General features: G+C 42.1%; 1 protein-coding gene across 4 annotated transcripts in view; it reads left to right on the forward strand.

Moving 5' to 3' along the window:
• LOC138526330 (interleukin-18 receptor 1-like) overlaps nucleotides 1-3,897 on the forward strand; it is a 756,409-nt gene extending 752,512 nt beyond the window's left edge. For all 4 annotated transcript variants that reach the window (XM_069636931.1, XM_069636933.1, XM_069636934.1 and 1 more), the window contains one exon: nucleotides 2,438-3,897. In XM_069636931.1, the coding sequence (XP_069493032.1) occupies nucleotides 2,438-2,844 (407 nt within the window). In that variant the 3' untranslated portion in view covers nucleotides 2,845-3,897. The remainder of the gene's footprint in view (nucleotides 1-2,437) is intronic.
• Nucleotides 3,898-14,003: the final 10,106 nt, after the last annotated feature.

Raw genomic sequence — 14,003 nt, forward strand, 5'->3', positions numbered from 1 at the left:
ATGGAGATGTCATTACCAGAAAACAAGGCAGAGGTATCATCCTTTTTGGGAATGACTGAGTATTATTCAAAATACATCAAAGGTCTGGCGAGTAAAACAGTGAATTTGAGAAAACTTACAAGAACAGGTGTGAGATTGAGTGGAACAAAAGCTTTGAGGAAGAGTTAGTGAAAGTAAAGAAGGGCATCACCAAGGCACCGGTGTTGCAAGGATTCAGAGAAAAAGCATGCACGATTGTATACACTGATGTCTCAGATTTTGGACCAGGGGTATGCTCATGCAAGAGGGTGGTGCAGTATTACATACCATTATGCATGCTGCATGAGCACTCAAGCAAGTAGAGAGACCTTACTCAGTTATTGAGCAAGAGGCTCTTGCAGTTTTGTGGGCAATAACCACATGTACAGTGTATTTGAATGGCAGGGAGATTACCGCTCGAACTGACCCCAACCCAGGAAAGTTTTGGACAGAGTTTCTAGAAATTCTAATGGATTACCAGGTTACAAGTTCTTGAATCTGTGGTAGGGCATGTGCAGCGTAGGATAATGTGTTTGCAGATGCATTATCCAGCTGACCACTTGTCCAGGATGAATGGCTTGATACTGCAACAGATGAGGTGTCAAGGACATTTTTGTGTTGGAGGAGTTCCTACAAGAAAAGGAATGGCTAGATGCTTGCCAGGACGATGGATTGTACCAAGAAGTGAAGAGGATGATGCAAGGGAGATAGAATGGCGGTGTTAATCAAAGGTTGAATGAGCAGATCAGAGAGTTTAATAAAGTCATGGATGAGTTGGGAGTGGTTTATGGATTGGTGTGTAGAGGTCAAAGATTGTTATTGCCAATGGGTATGACTGAAACTGTTATGGGCATTGGACAGAGTGTGCATATGGGAATTGGTAGGACCAAGGCCCTCATAAGGATGTGCCTTTCGTGGCCGGGAATGGACAGATTTATTGAGATAAGGATAAATGAGTGTGAAGAGTGTAAGAACAGCAACAAGGTGTTTCAGATGATAAGTCCCTGTATGGTGATACCACAGGCACAGAGGATGCCGTGGGATGTGATTGATATAGATTTATTGGAGCCATTGAATTTTCGAGGTGTCAAAGATTATTATGTAATTGTGGTTATGGATCTACTCACCAGTAGCCAGAGGTGGGAGTAATCAAAAATATTACATCCTGAAATGTGATCACATTTCCTGAGGGTATTTTTTGGAGATAAGGTTGGCTGGCTATTTTAACCAACAACAATGGTTCAGAATTAACTTCCAAAGGGTTTCAAAGTTGGATGGAGGAGAATGGTATTAAGCATAAGAGGATGGCACTGTATCACCTACAGTGTAATGGATGTGTTGAAAGTTTCAATAGAACGCTTATGGTTGGTACTCGTTTGTCAGTTCAGGTTGGTGGAGATTGGCAGAGGGAATTACTGTGGAGAGGGTTTCAGTACAGGAGTACCCCACATTCAGTTATTGATGTCACCCCGTTTGAGCTAATGCAAGGTCACAAACCCAAAATGTTGTTGGTGCCAGGTTGGTTGAGTCACTCCAAAATGGTGGACATTGATATGAAGGGGATTCAAGAAAAAATTAGAGTGAAGGGTGAGGAGTCTAAGAGATGGTAAGATGTGAAGCGTGAGTGTAAGATGCTGAAGGTAAGGAGAGGTGATGAAGTTAAAATCAAACTTCCCACTTGGAGTAGGAAAACTGACCTCAGTATTCTGGTGCCAAAATAGTGTGGGAGGATTATGTTAATTTGGTGCAGTTGGAGGGAGGGGCAGTGTGAAATACAGAGTGTGTTGCTAAACGATCTTAATGTGAAAGAAAAACTTAAAATGTTATGTTGGAACCCTGCATCCCTTTGTACAGTTGTTTCTCAGACACATTCTAGTGTACACAGTGTGTTATGTAGTGCACACACTTCAATTTCATTATAATGTAAATAGTTATGTGAGTATAGTACATAGTTCATAAACCCACAGAGTTCATGTCTCCCCTTTGTTCTCATTGGACTCCTTAGCAGTCTGTGACATCAAAGAACTCCATCATTGAACTGAATGTTTTGTTTCAAGGGTACTGACCATTAGAGAACTGGTCAAGGTGGAGAGATGCGGCAGTCCTTCAGTGTGAACTTAATAAATGAATGTTCACTTACCTCTATGTTGTCCTCACATCTTTATACATAGGACACCTACTGAAACTCACAAGGAACTCTATGTTTTGCAGGGTTACCTACCCTCATGAGAAATGGAAACTATTGTGCTAAAATCCATATTATCCTTCAAGAAGTGCTAGGTAGTAAACATGTGTATGTACAGAAGTGGTATTGTATAAAATTGCACACCACCATGTAACAGTGTACTCGCCTGTAAAGCCATCTAACCTATTCTGTTTTGTTTTGTTTTTAAATAATCTGTTTTTTTTTATTTTACAGCTATTGCAGAAGACACCAACTCATTTATTGATAAAAGTAGAAGATTAATTATTGTTTTGAGCCCGAACTACACGCTTGATAATTCAATGTATGAACTAGAGAGTGGACTCTACAAATCACTGGTGGAAAAACAATTCAAAGTAATATTGATTGAATACAATATTGATGATAATTACACCTTCATGCCAGAGTCTTTAGATCTATTGAAGTCTAGTGCAAAAGTGAAGTGGAAAGGAGATAAGTCACTGCCAAATAATTCAGGATTCTGGAAGAGGATGCAGTATTTAATGCCAGCCAAGCCCATCAAATCGAAGTCCTCTGCCAGGTTCATTCCAAACAAGGGTGGAAATAATGGAAACATTGTGGTTTTCTCTGCTATGAAAAAATATGTCAATATTGAAGAATGATTAATTGGATGATTTCAGCAGTGTCAACATGCCCTCTTGCACGGCTGAGACTTTAAGAATCTCCTTGACTGTGAGCTGAACAAACTGGCGTTTCCTTTGTGCAAGTTTTAGAGAAAAATAAAAACAGGAATTCATACAATCTCAATGGAATTTATATATTGAAGTGGAGCTAGAGTACTGCTATACAATGCATTCTGCTTTCATACAAATGTTCTTTTTTAATAGGAATTTATTTTTGAGCAATGTAAATTGTACAAACAAATTCAAATGGCATTCAAGTGCAAACCTTAGCAATACAATCTTTCGAATAACATTTCACTGGTCTCATTTCATCAAGCATTTGCATACATGACACTCCCTTCTCTGGTTTTCCAGAAGACATGCTTTTGAATTTGTTAAGCTATTCTGGTTTAAGAAGATGGTCAGATATTGCCGGTCACGATAGGTCAAATATGTCATTGCCACAGAGAGAGGCGATATCACTACCTGGAAGCATGCAATACCAGTATTACAGTATGTAGTTTTGACATAACGTCTGACCTGTAATAAGAAGTTGATACCACTACTGCTCTGTAATCAAGTGCAGTTGTGATGTCACAATGCCTGCGGCTTGAACCGTAACAGAGCAGAAATTCTGATGCCACTGCAGCTCTTAAGAAAAGTCATGATAGGCTTTACAGATTCCTCTTGTCTAAAATCACAATCTGTACAACCATTTAACTGATGAGGAAGTGTTTTGGGTAGTATGTTTTGTGTGCACTTCCTGAATTTAAAACATGAGAGCAAGAATATTCATGTTATTGCTTATATGAAAGCAAAAATAACACAAACGTGTTTGGTGCATTGTATTAAACTACTTGAACTATGTTTATGAAATACGTTAGAAGCTGCTTATTATTTACTTATTTCGTAATCCAAACAGATTCTACATTGATTATATGTATCAGACACTGGAAAAATGTGTATATTAGAATAAGTGAGAGGCCAGGTATCAAAGGGGATGACATTGTATGGCAATGTATTATAATTAATAAAATATTCCCTACCCTGTGTTGAAGGGATACTACAAGTAATCTCAGAGTTCTGTAATCCTTTAAAGGAACTCAATGTTAGGCAATATTGTATGCAGTAGCCTGTGGGAGACCGCACCAGACTTGTCCTCTTGGCAATAGTTAACCCAGCCTTTGGTATAAGCATGTACTACACAAGTTGGTAGAGTGACTGAGCAGCCAGGCTTATCTCAAGAGGGGTAAATGTGAGCTGTAGGGTTGCAACATAGAGTTCACACAGTGAAGGGTATTCAAATAAATGATTACACTCAAGATTTTATGATAAAACAATTATTTATTAATGTATCAGTCAGTTGATTAAGCCTTCTCTAGGCAGCAAATATGTAACACTTTAGAATATACTTCAAGAATACACACTCTCCGTCTCAATTAACCAGTAGATACCCATTTGGGATGGCACACATACACTCCCTACACCCTGAGGTGACTTAAATAACTAGGACATTGTGGACATTAATATATCACTGGTACATTTAGAGCAATACTGAGTTTGTTGACAAAAGGATATGGTTTAGGGAATAAAATAATGATTAACACATATTCTTAAGCAGGTAAGTACTTCTGAACCCCCCAATGCAAAATAAATTAACCATGTCCCAGCTACACAAGTTATAGAATGTGTGACTTTTTGGAGGGATAGTTAAAGCACAAATTCAGAGGTTAGAATAGTCTTTCAGGGAGCCAGGAGAGCCAATGTGCAAAAGTGTAGGTGAGCTGAGGCACTTTCTGAAGGTAAGTAAAACGTATTGCACATTGTTTTAGAAATCTTTGTAGAAAATGAAATCACTGTTGGGCCACAAGCTGGGAGACTTGTGAGGGGCAAAGTTGAAAGCAACTCTGCAATGGCAACCAAGGCAAGTCTCAAATGAGACACAACAAGGCTACTCAACAAGAGGTAAGTACCCCTTAGTTTTACAGTACCTTAAATCGGAAGAAATTGGTTCCAGCCGGCTTCTGTTCCAGGTGTAGTATGGCAGATCCTGTTGTTCCTGGGCCTCAGTTGTGGGGACAAGAGGGAGGATGTTTGGGGACTCCTGCACTATGAATTGAAGGTCGGCGGCAGCAATGGGCAAACTTCAGATCGGCAGCACTTTGCGGCTTCAACTTCTTGCGAATAGCACCACCAAGGTTGTCGGATACATTATGGGCTTTCCTCGAATTTGGGCTCCAGCACTCTGTTGACTCAGGCTTGGTCAGTCCTGCTTCATGGGAGTCCGGAAGATCTTCCTGGAGCTCGGGTCTGACTTAAAGAGGACACAGTCGATTCTGGTGTTCCTCTCTCTAGCAATGAGTTCCTGCAGCAGCAATGGAAATGCAGCCAGCTCTGAGGGAATTTCCAGATGAATCTGTATTGGGGTAAGTTGGTCCAACCAACCCAAGCGGAGAAGTCATCTTTGAAGGGCTTCTCTAGTCAAGGCGATTTAGGAGCTTCAGCACTGCAGCAGGGCTTCACCAGGCAAACCAATGGTCCAGTAGTTGCAGCAGGCGTCCCTTCTAAGTTCTTCTTTGGATTCCTTCATCTAGTGGTTGACTCTGGCTTCCAAGCAAAAGACCTCACCTTTTATGCATGTTTTTTCCATTAATCATCAGCCTAGTTGTCACACAGCAGGGCGGCAGTCCTCCAAGGACAGCCAGCTAGCCAATCACCTTTGGGTGCATTCCTGTAACCAAGGTGATTAAGCACAGGGAGCTTTGGGCACCTCCCTCACTTCCTGGCCTGCCAGACACACTGGACCCAGCCAAAGACAAAACTAACAAAGGGACCAAACCTGGTTTAGTGAGCCGAGTAAATCTCAAGAAAGACCTTTCCAACACTCGCCACCCCAGACTAAGGGACAGGAGGATCTAATCCTCACCAGGATGGATCTACTGTTGCAAGTTGCTTAAATTGCCTGCTGAGAACAAGAGCAAACTTTTGTAACCCTTGCTATGGAACTTTTTAACATTGGTTTTCATTTGTAAGGTATATGTCCTACAAATCATGTTAGGTACATCTCTCATACTTAATGTATAGGGGATCTGATCCAACAGTCGCTCAGAAGTTGTGACAACAACTGAACCTACAATACACTTTTTCAAGGGGTCCTTAGAAAACATCCCTTAGACATAGAAGGGCCTCCATGGTTCCTCACCACCTCTCTCACAAGATCAGGTGGGTCTCAGGTATCTTGGTTGGAGGTGTTGTGGGCAAGCTGGGTGCATGCTTACACTTCTTCTGAGATCTTATTTTACCTAGCTTAGAAGTTTCCCTCCTAACACTAGGATTTATACTGCAGTCTTCGAAAGAAGATCCAACAGTCTCGGGGTGTTCAGACTTAGACCTATTGTTCCTGGTTTTTAATCAGCTTTGAGAATTACCAGTTCTCACAGGCCTAGAGAGGGGTCCAATCTGTCTATGCACCTTTTCCTCAGAACCAGTGTGGGTCAAATACTTTACAATTGGATTGGCAATGATGGAGCATGGTTGAGGCTCCCATTTCCCTTATATTCTGACTTTAGGATTGCCTTGGTTAGAGGTTAATTTACTAACAAAAGGACTTACAGTGGGGGTCTCTGTAGAGGGTCCCACATGCTCAGAGTGGTCTCTTAGAGTTTCCTCTCTAGCCAATTTGGTGTGTTCATTTTTCTTCTTAATGGGAGGCATGGGGGTACTGGACAACACTTCTAGAGTTTTTAAGTCATCCCCCAAGAGGACTCTCCCAGGCACCTTCTTCTGAATACTGACAGGAATCAGCACTGTCATATTGTTACACTGAATGAGAGCTGGTAGAATTGGAACTATTTGGACAGGGCCTCCAGCAAATCAGTAGGACCTTTGGGTGCCTTAGCCACATCCTCAGTCTTGAAAAAGCTTTCATCCACAGGTGTTCTGCTTGCCCAAGTGTTTCTCACGGCAGGAGAACACTGTCCATATAATACCCTTTGGTGTTATCTTTAATGGAGCTATACACATCCATATTCTGATTTTTGCACAGACCCAGGGACACTAAGGATATACTGGCCTGAACAACAAAGGGTTCTTCAGCTAGTCGGTGAAAGTGGGCACTAGCCATTTGTACTTTCCCCTCAGGGATGAAGGCTAAGGAGGCAGTGCTGACCCCTGAAGAGTTGCCCTTGCATCTAGAATCTCCAACCACAGGGTGACCAATCCCAAATTCCTTAAATAAATGCAAAAAAGGTAGTAGGAACCCCTCTCAGGAAAAAAACATGGCATGATAACCTGTTCTGTGGTTTTTACCTACTGTGAGAGTCCGCAGCCATCGCTTTTAGCTCCCTGTACTTTTCACAAAGGAGGAATATCCATTTGCATATCAGTCTTTGTCCTGCCCACAAGGGCAGTCCAGCACCGAAATGCTAGCCAAACCTCCTTTGAATACCAACAGCAACCTCATACATGTGTTTCAGCCTTGTTGGGCCTCATAAGTGAGGTGGAGCTGTGCCTCTCTGAGCACAGTGAGCAAGGGGTCCATGTCTGAGATCCCCCAGGTAACTTAGGGTGACCGACCCCAAGTTCCTTACAAAAATTCAAAAAAGGTAGCAGGCTCCCCTCTCTCGAAAGGACACCTGTTCTGTGGTTTTTACCCACTGTGAGAGTCCACAGCCATAGCTTTTAGCTCACTGTACTTTTCACAAAGGAGGAATATCCATATACATATTGTTCGAGACCCATGATATCACCCTGGCATGCATAGGTAATGGCGCAAAAGGCTCGCCTCTTTTCCTCAACACATTCAGAATTCAGAGGCATGGCTATCGATCGCATTTTGTTGGATATTTTGTAGTCACAGTCCTCAGAACTTTCTCTGATTACACAATGTAAGTGCAGAAATACACAGACCATGAGATGACCATGACATTCAGAACTGTAGATAAGAAGCACAGTGTGTGCTTGCTGATGTGAGTTTGCAGGCCTTCAAGACTCCCACATTGCATGTGGACACATCTGCATCAGACTGTGCTGGGCCAGCGGATGCTTCGTGGGGGCCACTTTCAAAATCACGTTTCTGTGCTCCTTTGCTAAAAGCTGGGAACCCCTGTCTGAGGCAGCTGTGGGGTGCATAGACTATAATGGAGGTATAGGCATGGCATCAACCCTTCTTGCAGCTCCCTTCTGTGGCTAGAATAATGCAATAGAGGGAGCGGGTGAGGAGTTGCAGACCATCACAGGACAGGTGTGCTGGCCTCTGCACAGATTAATCAAAAGGCACCAGAAGGGAGCTGAAACCCGAAGTAATCAGTCATCAAGGTGCTACAGTAGTTGAAACCCAGATTAGAAAGACAACGGGATGATAAGCACTAGAATGCTGCTGGATACTGCAACGTCCATGGTGGTGGGTGCCATGGCCTAAGGATAGAAGGTAAAGAGTTGCCTGCAGTGCTTAATTTGTGCCAGTGTTTGCAGGTGGCAAACACTGGCAGGCTTTTTTCGGCACTGGCACTCTTTTGAGTCTGACAACTGCAGCTGCAGAGTCACCGGGTCGCAACTCCTTGTTGCCATTTATTTATTTTTTAGATCTGACTGTCAATACTCCCAGTTCTCTGCTGCGGACAGTCAGATATTCTTCTTAAAAAAGAAATGCCAACAACGAGGCAGTAATTCCAGCTTGACTTTATTGGGTGATCACTGATATTGGTCTAATAACCTATGCACATTTACCAAAACCGAAAGTGCCCAGAAACCAGGAAAATCCAGGTTTGAAGGGTTCCATATGTTAGTCTCCCCACAAATATATTGCGATACAAATATATCGCCATATTTTTGCGCCGATATTGAGCCATGGACCCTGCGGGGGGCAGCCCGTGCACTATTTTTAAATGTGCAGGGGAAGCACCCCCTGCAACCCACGCTCCCACAAATTATCCCCCACAAAAATATCGCCTATGGCGAGTCAAACGACCATATGTACGGCGATATTTTTGGTGGGGATAATATGTAGGGATACCATTTGAAGAACCATATGCTAACTGGGCATTAACATAAGAGGCCCCATCCATCCAATCAACAATAACGCTAGTCATACAATAGACCTGAGGTGATAACAGCCCAGTTTGCATGCCTGCTTGAGGATGGCCTTTTACCATAAGGCGAAACAACATCCTGTCGCCACCATCCTTACAAAGCGCTCAGCCCTAAATACATACATCAGGATTTACAACATGTTGGGCACATTGTAGACACAATAACACAGTGGCTGCCAACGGGACTTGGAGGTCATTAATCCATACTTAAAGGGGAAAAACTACAAATCCCATAATAAAAATTGCACCCGCAGCCCGGCGGCTAAAGAGCGCACCAAGCCCTCTGCATCTGGCCCACATGGGGTGCGTTAATTGATCCTGGATTAGGGAAGGTTTTCTTCAAACGGCAGGTATCCAGGGTGTATATGCATCCTTGTTGGTCTAAGGTGATCCATATTGTAAGCAAGCTTCATGTTAGTTCGAAAGTATCCATTCATTCTTCATTCATCACAGGCAGGGATTGAAATTAAGATTTGATAAACAGGAGCTAAAATCTGCTCCTGGGCATCCAGCATTGACCAGTGACCAAGAAATACCACTGGGGAACCAGGAGCTAGTACGTAGAGCTCAGCAAATCTAACTTTCACTTAAGACGCAAACATATCACTTTGTCCCTTATTTATGACCCCTTATGCTTTATGGGATGTATAGATGTGTCCTAATGCTTATTTATAGATTGTCACAAAACGCACACATAAATCTGCATAGGTGTGTGCGTGTTCAGTATCAGTTGGCCTGAGAAGCGAAAAGTAGCTTCTGGTAGCTGTTGGTTCCAATCTAACCAGGCTCTCCCAGGCCACAAGCAGGAGCTAAATAGCTCCCAGCTGGCCTCAATTTCAATCCCTGCATGGATGAGGCATTTCTCCTCGCGGAGCTACGTTACATGGTTCTGTTTTACGTGGAAAGGCACATTTGTCTCATCAAGCTTCTTTTGATATTGGCAAGCCAGAAGTGCTAAACATTGCAGGCGTGATGCAGCGATCATTACGTACAATGTGGGTTCAGTAAGTATTCAGATGATCATATTTGTTTGAGAGCGTTGCAGCTAGTCGGAACGCTGAGTGAGTTGAGCGCCGGCTGTTCAGATCTGTATTGAAATTCAGTGCAAGTGTATGCTGGTTATTAATTTAAGACTACTTGCTTTTCTTGTTTGGGGTCTGTGGATATTGGTCAGGCTGGAATTGGTTAGTGATACTTCAGGGATATATATGGAAAAACACTTATAAGATTCGGCGAGTTTTAAAATAAAGGCTAAAGCAGATAGTTGATGGACAAATCGGTTAGAGTTTTTTTTTCTGCAAGCTGGTTACCTCTAAACCACGGCAGTGCTAGCATGGATGGAGGGGCAGCGCAGAGTTTTTTTATGGTTAATATTCACGTCCCAAATCGTGTGCTTCTCATCTAAACATGAAATTGTCGGGATTATTAATTTTGCAATTAATCCGATATCAATGCTGGTTTAGGACATTGTCGCTTGAATAACTTTTGCATGTAAGGGATAAATGATGACATACGCGTGTCCACTAACGAAACCCTGTAACCCAAGCTTTGCATTTTCTTTTCTGTTGCACCCGGCTACCTTCGGGTCTGGTGCGCATTATAAGTGAATAAAACAAACAAACACACAAACAATATATGGGAGGTTGGGCAGAATTTATTCAGTTTAACCTGTCGTGGTTCATTTATGTTTGGAATACAGCTGCACAACCAAATGAGTAGATAGCAGCACTCAGTAGCAATAGCAGGCCAGCTGCAGAAAGGATTTGGTGCTTTTGTGGGATGTACTTACCCACCCCATTTTGCTACACTATGCGGCATCACTCCGCTATTCATGGTGCAAGAAACAGCAACAATGGCAGCAAAACGCTTGTGTGTGCCAAAACCTGTAAAACCGCATTTTCCAACACACAAATAGATGGCTGAACAACCTGCCACCCATGGTGCATGTGTGGTGGAATAGAGCACGCGCTGCAGAAAAGTGCCAGTAGACACCATGGCAAGTAAACATGGAGTGCAGAGGGAGAAGCAGCTCTTTGCAAATGAAACTCAAAATGTGCCTGTAAATGACATTTATTTTGCTGCTAAAACTCCAAAAAGCCTGTACATAATACTGTTTCAACACTCAAAATCTTGCTTAACGCTAAACTTCATTTAATCTAATGAAGCACTGTGAATGAACAAAGTCCTAAAATGTGGAGAGCAAAACATTTTCTCAGAAAAAAATGGATTCCCTGTGAATGACAGCCTCTGTCAAAATCTGTGAGCAGCACATTGGCCAATCTGTGAATAACAACCCTGTCAGACGGGCTCTCCTGAAGAAACTACAAAGTTATCTAAACTAAAAGTCTGCCAGATTAGTAAACATAAAAGGAGTGGTGCTAAAAGAAATACAGATCTCAGTTGTTTTTGATTTCACAGGTTTAAAGCTAAGAAAGTAATTTATCTATGTCATTTGATGCAACAAGTTTGGTTTCTGCTGGATTTTAAGTAAAAAAATTAAGAATAAATTAGCCTGGCGTGGCCTGCAAGAAGTGGAAAAACTGGTTTCCCCCAAGGGGAGGGAAATCCTCTTAACAGAAACTCACTGACATTTCATAATTGTGGGTTAGGCCAGACTTTTGTCTAGAACCAAGGAATGAACAATGGCAGATCCTCCAGGCCAGGAAATGGACGTGTGAAAAGGTCATAAACTGTTCATTGAAGAAATTCCCCAAAGGAGGGGGCTACTTCTTGAGCTCCAGGGAGAGACAAAAGGTGGACCATTTTCTGTTAAGACATTTTTAGAGACTCATAACTTGTTATCCAAAGTGGTGAAAAATAAAAAAGGATAGATTTGTTAGTCTAATTTTTGGCTTTAAGTTTCAAGAGGTGGTGGAACTGTGTAACATATTCTGGACAGGAATGGCAGTATATGTGGTCTTATGTGAACTCTGTTAATGCCAGAATTGTTAAACTTTACACACACATCCCTATGGTAAACATACATATTTGTGGAAATTTGCAGAAAGTTTGCAAAATGTGTTCATGGCGAAATGGACAAAATGCTGCAGAAAGGTGAAAAAAGGTCTCACAGCTGTGGGATTTTGATGAACAGATACTACATAACATATGGAATTGTGGTGTGTGATTTGTGTAGACGTTACCAATGTATAAGTATGTATTTAGGACAAAATTCGATTTTGATACTAGTGGCTAGGGGAGGTTTCTATGGACTGTAAAAGCCAAACCACCAAACCATGAATGTGACATCATCCGTCCTTGATCCAATCACTCAGATGCAAGGCAGAGATGAGGCCCTGGTCCAATCCCAGTTCACAGGGGCAAGCTTAGTTAAGCCAGCCCATACACCCATTTTTGTGATGTCATTTGAAAGGATAAAAAGAGACAGCTGACAACACTTACTCGCTCACTCACTCTTCTGATTCCAGCGAAGCACTTTGTTCCAGCATTCAACATCCAGCCTTTAACATCGTTCCAGATCCAGATGCCAAGAATCTTGCCAAGCAGTTGCTGAACCATTTTCAGCAAGGCCTCAATTCTCAAATTTATTCTCACAACCCAGTGTAGCGCTGTGGTGTGGGAAAGCATCCTGAACTAGCACTCTGGAACTATCTGGCTTGCTACCATAAGTCTTGCCTAATGAACTCGCTATCCCGCTGATTTGAATACGCAGAAACAAGAAGGGCAGATCCTGTGCAGCTTCGGTGACCGGCCTAGCTGATCCAGTTCCACGCCTGATGTGCTGTCCTTCCTTGATAGACCCAATCCATTGACCGGAACTGTGACTGTCCAAAAATCTTAAATCCCAGTGGATTGTGTGTATTAACAGGATGCTCGAGAACAATTGATTACCTCACTTATCTTGTTCCACTCTAATCTCTGAACTATCCCTACTTTCATAACCTGTAACAGTGTCAAAATCTTTAGAGCTATCTTATTCTGTCTAGTTTCTAAAGTGCCATTTTCATAGTCATCTTTATTTGTGTAACTCTAATCCATAAATCCCACTTTGAGTCTTTGGACTGGTGCTGCCAGGGAAGGTGATGGGGATCTGTTACTGAAGCCATGAATCAGTCTCACAGCTTACTGTGTCCCAACTTGGTTTCCTAGCCAAAACGCTCTAGCCTTGAGTAAAAGCATAAGCCATATTTTCTGATTCTAAACTGAAGTCCTGGTTCAAATTATTGTCTTTATTTTCGAAAAACACCTCTCACTAAAACCTCAATAACTCCCTCAATTTTTAGGATAGAAGCAAAATTTCAACTCCCACTTGTACCTGACATCCTTAGCTATATCTCCAACCCAACACATTTGGTGTTTTTGCTCAGCCAATTTCAAAGCCATTCTGATAGTTGAAAAGTCAATTCCATGTTTTCTTGTGTTTAAAGGGGGAAGGTGGGAGTGATATTCTGTTTGATCTGTGTTATTCCTGAGTACCTGCTCTCTCCTCACATCTATTTAAATTGCCTATTGGTGGGTTGAGGGGTGTTGCTGGGGGAACCCCTAACCATAGTGCTATCTGTTCCAAACCAACCCAAAAGTATTATTTTCTGTGCTGCATTCTTTTTGTGTTCATTACTTGATTCCCAGTGCATTGAAGATATCATTCAGTGTTCTGTCACCCCATTGGTGATTTTTGTTACCTATTAAAATATATTGTGATTTAAATTCTAATAATTAAATAAATATTTACCTTTGCAAATTAGCCTGATTCCTGGTTCAGTGTGACCGGGGGGAGGGGATATCAGGAAAAGGGTGTGATATGAGTGGTATATCATTCAGAATATTGAACTTATAGATAAAAATAAAAAGGGTTTAATGTGTGCACTACATGCTGGACGAGACTTGGATGTGTGCCAGATTAAAATCACTTACAGCTTTTGGGCTCATGTCCGGGATCCTGAATTTGACATAACACTCTTGACAGCCGAGCACAGCATACTATCCGGCGATGTACATACACCTTATTGGGTTGGCATACTGTGCTACACTGTACAACCACCCCTCAAAAGAAATACTCAAAAGAATTGGGCTTGTTTGCAAAAGTAAATTAACCCTGAGATAAGTCAG

This window comes from Ambystoma mexicanum, chromosome 7p, assembly GCF_040938575.1.
Source record: "Ambystoma mexicanum isolate Mex_15411 chromosome 7p, UKY_AmexF1_1, whole genome shotgun sequence".
Lineage (NCBI taxonomy): Eukaryota > Metazoa > Chordata > Amphibia > Caudata > Ambystomatidae > Ambystoma > Ambystoma mexicanum.